The sequence below is a fragment of the Muscardinus avellanarius genome (genome assembly GCF_963383645.1).
Source record: "Muscardinus avellanarius genome assembly, chromosome: 1".
In the NCBI taxonomy this organism is placed as follows: domain Eukaryota; kingdom Metazoa; phylum Chordata; class Mammalia; order Rodentia; family Gliridae; genus Muscardinus; species Muscardinus avellanarius.
Window position 1 is genome coordinate 118599736 of NC_137786.1, and position 14278 is coordinate 118614013.

The following is a 14278-nucleotide window of genomic DNA, read 5'->3' on the forward strand; positions in this document are numbered from 1 at the left end:
TGTTTAATGAAATAATTGGTCCTTTATAATTAAACACCATGTAGAGAAAACGTATAGTTCTTGGAAGGAAAGATGACACCTAATCAGACGCACTGTGCTTTCTTCAGAAGAAAGGCCTCTTGGACCCTTAGACTCAGTCCACTGCGTTGGGAGCACTCCTCCTCTGGGCATCGTCCAGGAGGCCGAGAGGCACTGCTTGACCCTGTCTCGGTCTGTCTTGCAGGTCATCACTTACTCCAGCCGTCACGTCTACAACAACTTGACTGAGGAACAGAAGGGCCGAGTGGCCTTTGCTTCCAATTTCCTGGCAGGAGATGCCTCCCTGCAGATCGAGCCTCTGAAGCCCAGTGATGAGGGCAGGTATACCTGCAAGGTGAAGAATTCAGGGCGCTATGTGTGGAGCCATGTCATCTTGAAAGTCTTAGGTAAGGCAGGCTGCCAAGGTAAACGCCTGTGTCCCGGTAAGGACTCTGGGAAGCCAAATGCACCGTGGTGGGGCAGTAGTCTATGTTCAGTACTGTGTATTTAGAGATCACCCAGGCCAGTTCCCTGCAAAGAAGCATTCATGCTATCTTAGACATAATGATAAAAGAAAATACAATTTAAAAATTTCGTGGAGCCGGGCATAGTGGCACAAGCTTCTAATCTGAGCATTTGGGAGGCTGAGACCAGAGTTTCGCGGGTCGCAGACAGCCTCAGCTACTTAGTGAGGCTCTGCAACTCAGTGAGACCCTGTTTCAAAATAAAGAATAAAAAATAAGGCAGGGGGTGTAGCTTGAAGGTAGAATGCCCCTGGTTCCATCCCCAGATCCACACACAATTTTTTTTTTTTTTTTTTTTTTTGTGGTACTGGGGGTGGAACCCAGAGGCTTTCTACCTCCGGGCTATACTCCCATTACATATATTTTATTTGGAAACAGGGTCTCACTAAGTTGCTGAGAGCCTCACTAAGTAGCTGAGGCTGGCTTCGAACCTGTGCAATCCTCCTGTCTCTGCCTACCAAGCGCAGGGATTACAAGCGTGTGCCACCACACCTGGCTCACACACACAAAAAAATTTTTAATCCATGTAGTACATTACAAAATTTGAATAACCTCTAATATCTGGATAATATCTGTATATTTAATATACCTTTTTTGTGGTGCTAGGACTCAAACTCAGAGCCTCGCACATGCTAAGCAGGTGCTCTACCACTGAGCTATAGCCCTTTCCCCCTTGTTATTATCTTAAATCTCTCAGGGATGATTCAAATTCATTTCTGGTAACTGAGAGTGGTGGAGCAAGCTTGCAATCCCAGCACTTGGGAGGCTGAGACAGGAGGATTGCAATTTGCGGACAGCTTCAGCTACTACTTAGTGAGGCCCTTTGCAACTCAGTGAGACCTTGTTTCAAAATAAAGTATAAAAAATAGGGCTAGGGGTGTAGCCCAATCCCAGGACCAAATACACACATATAAAATTCATTTCTAGTTTTTGATAGCAAGAACTACTAAGTTCTACTTAATTATTTCCAATTTAACATATCAGTTTCAGTAAAATCACACTTAACTTTCCTAAAACTTCTAATAAATAAGAGTTTCTCTTCTTTAAGAAGTTATGTGGGAATTTCCGAGGCAGGTCCTAAAAATTACAACACATCCACTTGTATCAGCTACAAATGTGTGTGTGTGTGTGTGTGTGTGTGTGTGTGTGTGTGTGTAGGAGATAGGGAAGCAGGGCTGTTGAATTCTGATGCAGAAGTTGACCATAGGATGACTGGAGAAACAACTTGATAGGACATATTTTTTCCACTGAACCTGTGTTTGGAAAATCTTTGAAGCATTGCTTTTTTTTTTTTTTTTTTTTTTTTTGCAGTGAGACCATCCAAGCCCAAGTGTGAGCTGGAAGGAGAGCTGACAGAAGGAAGTGACTTGGCTCTGCAATGTGAGTCATCTTCGGGCACGAAGCCCATCATGTATTACTGGCAGCGAATCCGGGAGAAGGAGGGAGAGGACGAACATTTGCCTCCCAAATCTAGGATTGGTAAGTCAGCTTTCAAAACAGTACCATATCCATGAATTCTAAATATGCTTTGTCAGCGACTCACTATATGCTCTTAAACATAATTTTGTGTGTGGCACTGGGGATTGAACCCGGGGGCATTCTACCTCCCCCAAACACATTTTATTTCTTCTTTGGAAATAGGGTCTTTCTAGAGTGATGAGAGTCTCACTACTTGTTGAGGCTGTCCTCCAGCTTGTGATCTTCCCGTCTCAGCCTCCCAAGTACTGGTAGTACAGACATGCACCACCGTGCCTGGCTAAACTTACTCTTAAACTTTCTTCTTTTTTTTTCCATCAATAAATTAGTACACGAGCCAGGCGTGGTGGTGCTCGTTTGTAATACCAGCATTTGGGAGGCTGAGACAGGAGGATCCTGTTTTGCAGCCAGCCTCAGCTACTTAGTGAGGTCTTTGCAACTCAATGAGATCCTGTTTCAAACACTTTTTTTTGGTGGTACTGGGGGTGGAACCCAGGGGCTTTTCTACCTCCGGGCTATACTCCCAGACCTATTTTATATTTTATTTGGAAACAGGGTCTCACTAAGTTGCTGAGAGCCTCACTAAGTAGCTGAGGCTGGCTTTGAACCTGTGCGTTCCTCCTGTCTCTGCCTCCCAAGTGCGGGGATTACAAGCGTGCACCACCACGCCTGGCTGAGAGATCCTGTTTCAAAATAAAGAATAACAAGCAGGGCTGGGGGTGTAGTTTGGAGGTAGAATGCCCCTGTTGCATCCCCAGTACCACCAAAAAAAAAAAAAAATGTAAAGAAAGTCAACTTTCTTTGAATGGCATATAAAAGTAGCTAGAAAATTAGGAAGAAATATACTAAATATATCCACTATATCTAATTAACTTGTTTAGTATCCCTCAAATGTTCACAATCTTTTCTAACTTCTGAAGAGGCACTACAATTAAAAAAAAACTTACCTGTTTCCCCATGTGCCCCGAAGGGATATTTTCTCTCATTTCCTTCTTAGCACAGGCTTGGAGAATCTTTGGTCTGTGATACCCTAAATGTAATGCAGATGCTATTGCTAAGGGGATTCACCGTTGTTCCCTCTGTGCATATAGATTACAACAACCCTGGCCGAGTTCTGCTGCAGAATCTCACCATGTCATCCTCTGGACTGTACCAGTGCACAGCCGGCAACGAGGCTGGCAAGGAGAGCTGTGTGGTGCGAGTGACCGTGCAGTGTGAGTACACCAACAGTGCTTCTGTTTCACGTTCTACTTTTATTTTCGCATTGTGGTTCAGTGTAAGATATTTTAGTCATTAGCAAGAGTAGGGTTAGCCAGGCGTTTTGGCCCACGCTTGTAATCCCAGCACTGGGGAGGCTGAGACCTGAGGATCGCGGTTCGCGGACAGCCTCAGCTACTTAGTGAGGCCCTCTGCAACTCAGTGAGACCCTGTTTCAAAATAAAGAATAAAAAATAGGGCAGGGGGTGTCTCTTGGAGGTAGAATGTCCCTGGGTTCAATCCCCAATTTCAAAAGAAAAGTAGTAATAATAATTTTTTTGTGTGTGTATGAACCTAGGGGCATTATAACTCTAAGTAGATGAGGCTGTCCGCGAACCGTGATCTTACTGTCTCAGCCTCCCAAATGCTGGTATTACAAGCATGTGCCATCACAAACAGCTCTCCCCCTTTTTTTGTGGCACTGGGGATTGAACTCTGGCATTCTACCTCCAAGCTACATCCCCCGCCCTATTTTATTTTTTATTTTTCTGGAAATGGTCTCAGCCTAAGTTGCTGAGGCTGGCTTCGAACCTGTGATCCTCCCGTCTCAGCTTCCCAAGTACTAGGATCACAGTCATGTGCCATAATGCTCTGTTTGAATTTTTTTTTATGTGTGTATGGTACTGAAGATGGAACCCAGGGACATTCTACCTCCCCAGCCCTATTTTTATTCTTTATATTGAAACAGGGTCTCACTGAGTTGCGAAGGGCCTCACTAAGTAGCTGCAGCTGTCTACAAACCATGATCCTCCTGTCTCAGCCTCCCAAATGCTGGGATTACAAGCCACCACGCCCAGCTCAGCTTGAAAATAAAATTTTCTAAAGGACTGGGGAAAGCTGGGTGTGGTGGTGCATGTTTGTAATCCCAGTACTTGGGAGGCTGAGAAAGGAGGATCACAGGTTCATAGCCAGCCTCAGCTACTTAGAACCTCTGAAACTTAGTGAGACCGTTTCAAAATAAAGAATAAAAAGATAAAAAGATAGGGCTGGGGTTGTAGCTCCGAGGTAGAATGCCCCTGGGTTCCAACCCCAGGAGTAATGTGCAAAAAAAAGGACTGGAAGGCCGGGCGTGGTGGCGCACGCTTGTAATCCCCGCGCTTGGGAGGCAGAGACAGGAGGATCGCGCAGGTTCGAAGCCAGCCGTGCGCGCTGGCTTAGGAGACCCTGTTTCCAAATAAAAAAGTATAAAAAATAGGTCTGGGAGTGTAGCCCGGAGGTAGAAGGGCTTCCAGGAACCCCAGTACCACAAAAAAAAAAAAAAAAAAAAAAAAAGGACTGGAGACATAACTCTGTGGTAGAGTGCCTGCTTATCATGCGTAAGAGCCTGGGTTCAATCCCCAGTATCACCCCCACCCCCAAAAAAGAACAGAAGAACATTAGCTTTGAGCTAATCACCCCATGTATTTCAAACTCAGCTGCCAGTAAATAACTTGTTGTGTAGTATCTTGGACATATTACTTAACCTGTCCATGTTTCTAAATCTGTAAGACAGCCTAATAGTAACTACCTCATAGAGTTGTAAACATTAAGTAACACATGTGCTTACTGATACCTATGAACTGTGCCTAACAGTGGATATTATTTTTCATAATCAATTTCTTTCTTTTTTACTTCTTTCTTTCTTTTTTAATTTTTAAATTTTTAATTAAAAAATTTTTTTGAGCTGAGCGTGGTAGTGCACGCTTGTAATCTCCACGCTTGGGAGGCGGAGACAGGAGGATCGCACAGGTTCGAAGCCAGCAAGCCAGCGGCGCTGATTTAAGAGACCCTGTTTTCAAAAATAAAAAAGTATTAAATAGGTCTGGGAGTGTAGCCCGGAGGTAGAAGGGCTTCCAGGAAAAAAAAAAAAAAAATTTTTTTTTGCAGCACTGGGGATGGAAGCAGGGGGCATTCTACCTTTAAGCTATACCTCCAGCCCACTTTTTTTCTTTATTTTGAAACGGTCTCACTGAGTTGCAAAGAGCCTCACTAAGGAGCTGAGGCTGGCACGAACTGTGATCTTCCTGACTCAATCTCCTTAATGCTGGGGTTACAAGTGGGTGCCACCACACCCGGCTTTTTTTTTAATTATTATTATTATTGATGAGAGTCTTACTACTTAATGAGGCTGTCCTCAAACTTGAAATTCTCCTGACTCAGCCTCCCAAATTACCAAACCCAGCTAATTTATAACTTAAGACTTTGAACCAAAGTTCATGTCCTCAAGCCATGCTAGCAGAAAGAATTTATTTAATGCAATACATAGAATGCTGGGCTCTTACTTTCAAGATTGAATCTTGAAAAAATACAAGATAAGCCAAGTTAAAAGACAAAACCAGCTGAGTGGGGCGTGGTGGTGCACACTTGTAATCCCGGCACTTGGGAGGCTGAGACTGGAGGATCACGCAGGTTTGAAGCCAGCCTCAGCTGGTTTAAGAGACCCTGTTTCCAAATAAAATATAAAATAGTTCTGGGAGTGTAGCCCTGAGGTAGAAGGCCCCTGGGTTACATCCCCAGTACCACCAAACAAACAAACAAACAAAAAAACATAAGCCAAGCCGGGCGTGGTGGTGAATGCTTGTAATCCCAGCTTTTGGGAGGCTGAGACTAGAGGATCAAGGTTCAAGGACAGCCTCAGCTACTTAGTGAGGCCCTCTGCAACTTAGTGAGAACCCATTTCAAAAAAAAAAAAAAAAAGCTGGGCATGGTGGCACACGCTTGTAATCCCCGCGCTTGGGAGGCTGAGACAGGAGGATCGCACAGGTTCGAAGCCAGCCTCAGCTATTTAGTGAGGCTCTCAGCAACTTAGTGAGACCCTGTTTCCAAATAAAATATTTTTTAAAAAGGTCTGGGAGTATAGCCCGGAAGTAGAAAGCCTCTGGGTTCCATCCCAGTACCACCAAAGGAATGAAAAATTAAAAAAATAAAAAACAAAACAAACCGAGTTTCTTATCTCTGAGTTTCCACGGGTCAGAAATTCAGGATAGGTTCGCCCGCGGTCTGGCTCACCGCGTCCTCGGGAGGGGTCGCAGCAAGATGTCCGCACTGCTGCGGTCAGCACGAGGTTGACCGGCTTGACCGCTGCTGCCCGTCGGCCTTGGAAGTGGCTGGGTCACGTGGCTTGGGCTGGCCGCCTCAGCTCCTCAGCAGCGGGCCTCTGCAAGGCTCCTAGCAAACCGCTGATTCTCACAGACAGTGACTAAGAGTCTTCTCAGACCCATAGATGCAAGAGTCGAGAGAAGGCGCCGTGCTTTTTTTTTCTGTCAAAGCCTCAGAGGTGACGCACGGCCACGTCCACAGTATCCTAGTCATTAGAATTGAGTCATAAGTGCAACCCACACTCAGGAAGGAGAACAAAGCCCCGCCTCTCGTGGACCTGTTTTAAACTACCAGAGTACAAAGTCAAAAGCATATAAATATATTGTACTGGTATTGGGAAGAGGGTTTAAAATGTATTAATGTGTCAATACTGGGAAAGATGTCCAATCTTGAAATATGTCTTCTTTACTAAGAAAGCCAGGGTTAGCTAACATGTCCTTGCATTCCTAAGAACAATTTAACACATTTTGGGGGAGAAGACGAAAGGTAAAAGCCTGTGTCTGGAGACAGAGATGCCTCCCCCTCAGGCCATAAATCTGGGCCTGTGTTTGGAGACAGAGATGTCTCCCCCTTTAGGCCATAAATTCGGCTGGAGAGATAACAGAAGCAGAGCTGGGGTTGGAGATAAGGGGTAACATGATCTCCAAAAATCAGAGGGACCTGCTGGACTTAGACAGGATAAAAAGTCAGTAAGTAAACTGGAGTTCTTTGGCATTTTCATTCGAATTCCCTCCTGTGCCCCCCTCCGGCACAGGGCTGTAACTATCTCTATATTTCTATCTTTTTAATAAACTTCTTTAAATCTTCAGCAGCGATGAATACTTATTCTTAGCTTAGGACAAGAATCCACGGTTTTTCTGTTTGTCTGTCTGTGTGATAGTGGGGGGGATTACTTCTCCACACACACACACCACACACATCCCCCCCCCAACCTATCCCCTGCAACATATATGTTAAAGGGTGTTTTTTTTTTCAAATCAGTGAGAAGATAGCTAAACCAGAATGGACACAGAATGTCATAAAAATATAATTTTCAAAATGGTAAACTCCTCTGACAAATTAAAGATTTTATTTAATTCATTACTTGGGCTGGAGATGTAGCTCAGGGGTAGAATGTTTACCTAGCATGCATAATACCCTGGGTTCAATACCTAGCACCAGAAAAACAAACAAGATAATATTTTATTACTTAAAAGAAAAGATAGTATAATATTAAAATAGTTCTAGCTGGGCATGTTGGTGCATGCTTGTAATCCCGGTACCTGGGAGGTTGAGACAGGACCAGCTTTAGCACTTTAGTGAGGCCCTGTTTCAAAAATAAAATTAAAATAGGGTTGGGGATGTAGCTTAGAAGTAGAATTCCATGGGTTCATTCCTAGGGGCTTTTATTTTTTAGAAAATAATAAAATTAAATTAAAAAAATTAAGAGCTGGGCAGCATGGTGGCCAATGCTTGTAATCCTAGTACTTGGGAGACTGAAACAGAAGGATTGCAGGTTCATGTCCATCCTAAGCTACTTAGTGAGGCCCTCCACAATTTAGTGACACCCTGTTTCAAAAATAAAGAATAAGCCGGGTGTTGTGGTACATGCTTATAATCCCAGCATCTGGGAGGCTGAGACAGGAGGATCGCAGTTCATGAACAGCCTCAGCTACTTAGTGAGGCCCTTTGCAACTCAGTGGACCCTGTTTCAAAATAAAGAATAAAAAATAGGGCTGGGGTGTAGCTAGAGGTAGAATGACCCTGGGTTCCAGCCCTAGTACTACAAAAATAAATAAATATATTTAATAAAAAGTAGGGCTGGGGGTGTAGCTCAGAGGTAGAATGCCTGGGGTTCGATCCCCAAAACTGCAAAAATAAATTGATTCCAAAAATAATTTGAGAAGTTAGGAATAGAGACAATTTAACAAAGAGATGTTAAACTGGGCATGCTAGCACATGCTTGTAATCCCAGTATTTTGAAGGCTGAGACAGAAGGATCACAGGTTCACTGCCAGCCTCAGCAACTTAGCGAGGCCATCTGTAACTTAATGAAACCTGTTTCAAAATAGAGGAATAAAATAGGGCTGCGGGTGTAGCTCAGTAAAATGCTCCTGGGTTTCATCTCCAGTAAAACACACACACACACACACACACACACACACACACACACACACACGATGTAAAATTGCTGGGTTAAGCATCAAACTGGCTAATGTTCCACAGACACACACAGGATGTTTAGGGTCACTTGTTAACTGGAAGTGGACAACTGGACAGAGAGGTCTACAAGTTGCCCATGCAGAACTCTAAATTATTAAGCACTGTATTTTTTTTCTATTTCCAAGCTGTAGGTAATTTTTCTTAGAATTTTAACAGTTATTTCACAGAAAAAGAAATACTAGGCCAGGCATGGTGGCACATGCTTTTATTCCCAGCATTTGAGAGGAGGAGAGAGGAGGATTATGGTTTAAGGACAGCCTCAGCCACTTACTGAGGCCCTTTGCAACTCAGTGAGACCCTGTTTCAAAATAAAGAATAAAAAATAGGGCTGGGGGTGTAGCTCAGAGGTAGAGTGCCCCTGGGTTCAATTCCTGGTACCGCAAAAAAAAAAAAAGTATATATATTTTATTAAAAAAATATACATAAGCCGGGCATGGTGGCGCATGTTTGTAATCCCAGCGCTTGGGAGGCTGAGACAGGAGGACTGCATAGGTTCGAAGCCAGCCTCAGCTACTGAGTGAGGCTCTCTGCAACTTAGTGAGACCCTGTTTCCAAATATAAAATAGGTCTGGGAGTATAACCCGGGGATAGAAAGCCCCTGAGTTCCACCCCCAGTACCAAAAACAAACAAACAAACAAAAAAAAAACCGACAAAACAAAAACATATACTTTGTAGATTTTATTTTTATTTTTTTAATTTATCTTTGCAGTACTAGGGAATTGAACCTAGGGGATTATACTTCTGAGCTCACCTTCAGCTCTATTTTATTCTTTCTTTCTTTCTTTTTTTTTTTTTTTCGGGTCTGGAGATGGAACCCAGGCATTCTACCTCCAAGCTACACCCTTTGCCCTATTTTTATATTCTTTGTTTTGAAACAAGGTCTCATTAAGTTGCAGAGGGCCTCACTAAGTAGCTGAGGCTGTCTGCGAACCGTGATCTTCCAGTCTCAGCCTCCAGAATGCTGGGATTACAAGCGTGTGCCACCACGCCCGGCTATTCTTTAATTTGAAACAGGGTCTAACTAAGTTGCAGAGAGCTTCACTAAGTAGCTGAGGCTGTCCACAAACCTGAGGCTGGCTGTGATCCTCAAGTCTCAACCTCCCAAGTACAGGAATTACAAGCATGGGCCACCACGCCCAGTTTTACTTTGTAGATATTTATTTATTTATTTATTTATTTATTTATTTATTTATTTATATGTGGTAGTGGGGATGGAACCCAGTGGAATTCTACCACCAAGCTATACCCCCAGCCCTATTTTTTATTCTTTATTTTGAAACAGGGTCTCACTGAGTTGCAAAGGGCCTCACTAAGTAGTAGCTGAGGCTGTCCTCGAACCGCCATCCTCCTGTCTCCGCCTCCCAAACTGGAAATATAAGCATTCACCACCATGCCTGACTAACTTTGTAGATTTTAAAATGCATATATAAGCCAGGCGTGGTGGAGCATGCTTGTAATCCCCGTGCTTGGGAGGCCGAGACAGGAGGATCGTGCAGATTTGGAGCCAGCCTTGCTGGTTTATGACATCGTTTCCAAATAAAAATATTAAAAAAAAAGGTCTGGGCCGGGCGTGGTGGGGCACGCTTGTAATCCCCGCGCTTGGGAGGCAGAGACAGGAGGATCGCGCAGGTTCAAAGCCAGCCGCGCGTGCTGGCTTAGGAGACCCTGTTTCCAAATAAAAATGTAAAAATAGGTCTGGGAGTGTAGCCCGGAGGTAGAAGGGCTTCCAGGAACCCCAGTACCACCAAAAAAAAAAAAAAGTATACATAAACCAGGTATTATGGCACATGTCTGTAATCCCATGAGAGGCTAAGATAGGAGAATTGCAGGTTCAAGCCCAACCTCAGCAATTTATCAAGACTATTTTTCAAAATAAAAAATAAAAACAGGGTGTGGTGACACACACTTGTAATTCCAGCATTTGGGAGGTTGAGACAGGAGGATGTTGGTTTTAAGACAGCCTCAGCTCCTTACTGAGGCCCTTTGCAATTCAGTGAGACCCTATTTCAAAATAGAGAATAAAAAATAGGGCTGGGGGTATAGCTTGGAGGTAGAATGCCTTTGGGTTCCATCCCCAGTATTGATAAATAAATAAATAAATAAATAAATAAATAAATAAATAAATGGTAAATACACCCATATAATAATCTACATCATTATTAAGAACCTATCACTACCTCTTATTTCTTTTCTTTTTTTTTTCCTGTAGTACTGAAGATTGAACTGGGGTCATTTTACCTCTGAACTACACACCCTCAAGCCCTTGTTTTACTTTTAATTTTGAAACAGGGCCACACTAAATTGCAGAGGGTGATCTAGAACCTGAAATCCTTGGTGTCATTCTTCCAAGTATTGGGATTACAAGTGTGTGCCACCATAACTGGCTTTGTATTTTGAAACAAGGTTTCACTAAATTGCAGAGGGCCTCTCTAGTTAGCTGAGGCTGGCCTTGAACTCTCCACCTTCCTATCTCAGCCTCCCAAGTACTGGGATTAGGAGTGTGCACCACCATACCCAGCTTCCCCAGTCCTTTTTATTTTATTTTATTTTTTTTTTTTGGGTGGTACTGGGGTTCCTGGAAGCCCTTGTACCTCCGGGCTACACTCCCAGACCTATTTTTACATTTTTATTTGGAAACAGGGTCTCCTAAACCAGCGCGCGGGGCTGGCTTCGAACCTACGCGATCCTCCTGTCTGCCTCCCAAGCGCGGGGATTACAAGCGTGCGCCACCACGCCCGGCGTCCTTTTTATTTTTTTGGTCCTGGCTTTTGAACCCAGCGGCATTCTACCTTCAAGCTATACCCCCGGCCTGATTTTATTTTCTATTTGGAAACAGGGTCTCACTAGGTTGCTGAGAACCTCGTTAAACTGCTAAGGCTGACTTTGAACAAGTGATCCTCCTGTCGCAGTCTCCCAAGTACTGGGATTACAAGTATGCACCACCACGCCTGGTGCTTTTTATTTTAATTAATTAATTAATCTATTTATTTATTATTTTGGTGGTGCTGGGGTTCCTGGAAACCCTTCTACCTCCAGGCTACACTCCCAAACCTATTTTTATACTTTTTTATTTGGAAACAGGGTCTCTCAAGCCAGTGCGGCTGGCTTCCACCCTGCGTGATCCTCCTATCTTCGCCTCCCAAGCACAGGGATTATAAGCGTGCGCCACCATGCCTGGCTATTTTTATTGTTTTAAATAAATCTTTACATTTAAAAATTGTTTTAAATAAAATTTATCCTCCCTCTTATCCCCTCAGATATGTCACCTTCATTGCTCCTCTATAGGGTCCTCCTTCATCTAGAGTTTCTCCTCTCCTGTTACCCGTTTCTCCCTAATTTTTTTAAATTTTTTTTGAGACAAGGTCTCACTAAATTTACCAGGCTAGTCTCCACCTGTGTTCCTCCTGCCTCAGCCTCCTAGTAGCTGGGATTACAGGCCTGCCACCCTATCCAGCCAGGGCTTACGTTTTGAGTTCGTGTGTTTCCTAGCTTATATTTGTCTTTACTGTTGTTTCTGCTTCTGAGAAAACAGACGTGCAAAGCATCGGCATGGTCGCAGGAGCAGTGACAGGCATTGTGGCTGGAGCCCTGCTGATTTTCCTCTTGGTGTGGCTGCTGATCCGAAGAAAAGACAAAAAGAGATATGAGGAAGAAGAGAGACCTAATGAAATCCGGTGAGCCCCCAAGTCCCACTCCTACTGGGCCTCCCTGCTAGAGTCGGTCCACAGAGACAACTCAGCAGAAATACCCGCTGTCCTCTACGCCAGGAATCTGTTTAAAGATTATGCCAATGGGTAGGAAGTTGCAGCTTAGGGACAGAAAGTCTGGTTTCCTGGACTTGTGAAACTTTCCTTAACAGAGAGGTAAAAATTCAACTTTACATTATTTTTTATTATTATTATTATTATTATTATTATTATTACTTTTGTAGAATTGGAGATTGGACCCAGGGAGTTTCTACCTCTTAGCTACACCCCAAATCTATTTATTACTTATATATTTATTTATTTTTTATTTCTGGTAGTACTGGGGATGGAACCCAGGGGCCTTCTACCTCTGAACTACACCTCCAGACTTACTGTTATAGGATTTCACTAAGCTGCTGAGGCTCCTTTGCCATCCTGTCTCAGCCTCCCAAGTACTGGGATTACGGGCGTGTGTCACCATGCCTTGCTTCTATATTCTTTCTTTCTTTCTTTCTTTCTTTCTTTCTTTCTTTCTTTCTTTCTTTCTTTCTTTCTTCTTTTTTGCGGTAATGGGGATGGAACCCAGGGGCATTCTACCTCTGATCTACACCCCCAGCCCTATTTTTTTTTCATTCTTTTTCTTTTTCTTTTCTTTTTTTGCAGGTCTGGAGATGGAACCCAGAGGCATTTGACCTCCGAGCTACACCCCCTGCCCTATTTTTTATTCTTTATTTTGAAACAGGGTCTCACTGAGTTGCAAAGGGCCTCACTAAGTAGCTGAGGCTGTCCTCGAACTGTGATCCTAGGGTCTCAGCCTCCTGAATGCTGGGATTACAAGCGTGTGCCACCACGCCTGGCCATTATTTCTGATTCACTTCTGCTTATAAATGGCATACAATAAAGGATGGGTATAACCTACAGGCCATGGAAGGGTTTACATATATGAACTCTGAATCAGGGCATGTGCTATCTAAATTATCTCATGGTGAGATGTGTCCTCCCAGTATGAAAGAGTGGCCATCTATAGGCTAACAAAACAAATGTCTACCTGAGCCACTAATTAAGAAGTCTCCTCCTCCTCCTCCTCCTCCTCCTCCTCCTCCTCCTCCTCCTCCTCCTCCTCCTCCTCCTCCTCCTTTTGTGGGCATTCGACCTCCAAGCTACACCCCCTGTCCTGTCCTGTTTTTTATTCTTTATTTTGAAACCGGGTTTCACTGAGTTGCAGAGGGCCTCACTAAGTAGCTGAGGCTGTCTGCAAACCATGATCCTCCTGTGACACCACGCCCGGCTTAATTAAGTCTTGAGAAATAAGGTTTTGTTCCTAACGGGCTGCCTTCTGATGGTAATATTTGAGGGTTACAGCTTGGAGAACTTGTTGGGAAACCTCAGAAGGACATAATCGTAGCGGAAACATGCCGGTTCTAAAGTTTCCTTTTGTTGTTTTCCTGTTCAGAGAAGACGCGGAAGCCCCCAAAGCCCGCCTGGTGAAACCCAGCTCCTCCTCCTCAGGCTCCCGGAGTTCGCACTCTGGCTCCTCCTCCACGCGATCCACAGCAAATAGTGCCTCGCGCAGCCAGCGGACACTGTCAACCGAAGCAGCACCCCAGCCAGGGCTGGGCCCCCAGCCGTACTGCCTGGGGGGGCCAGAAGGGAGAGGTTCTGAGCCAAAGAAAGCCCATCCTGCCACGCTGACCAAAGCAGAAGCCACGCCCAGCATGATTCCTGGCCAGAGCAGAGCCTTCCAGACGGTCTGAATTAGAGTGGACCTGACTCCGTGCTTCCCTAGGAGCCAGGATCTTAGGACTCCTCTAGTCACTGGAGCTTAGTCACCAGCCACACAACCCCTCCAACCTTATAGGTAGCAGTGAACCTCGACCACACGGAACAGATTCCGAAGAGCACGCTCCTTGTGTGACAGCAGATGGAAGGATGGAGGCTGATCATCTCCAAAAGGGTGTCTCTGTGCGTCCTCAGACCAGTGTGAGGGAGCAGGAGTCCACCCCTTCCTATTTGTTACCAGGACCTGTGGTGAGAGG

The 14278-nt window shown here is 44.4% G+C and overlaps 1 protein-coding gene across 1 annotated transcript in view; it reads left to right on the plus strand.

Moving 5' to 3' along the window:
• CLMP (CXADR like cell adhesion molecule) overlaps positions 1–13996 on the plus strand; it is a gene marked incomplete at both ends in the record, with an annotated part of 92591 nt that extends 78595 nt beyond the window's left edge. The window contains 5 exons of the mRNA XM_080715391.1: positions 224–425; positions 1854–2021; positions 3110–3232; positions 12089–12230; positions 13696–13996. Of these exons, the coding sequence (XP_080571517.1) occupies positions 224–425; positions 1854–2021; positions 3110–3232; positions 12089–12230; positions 13696–13996 (936 nt within the window). The remainder of the gene's footprint in view (positions 1–223; positions 426–1853; positions 2022–3109; positions 3233–12088; positions 12231–13695) is intronic.
• Between the last annotated feature and the right edge of the window lie 282 nt (positions 13997–14278).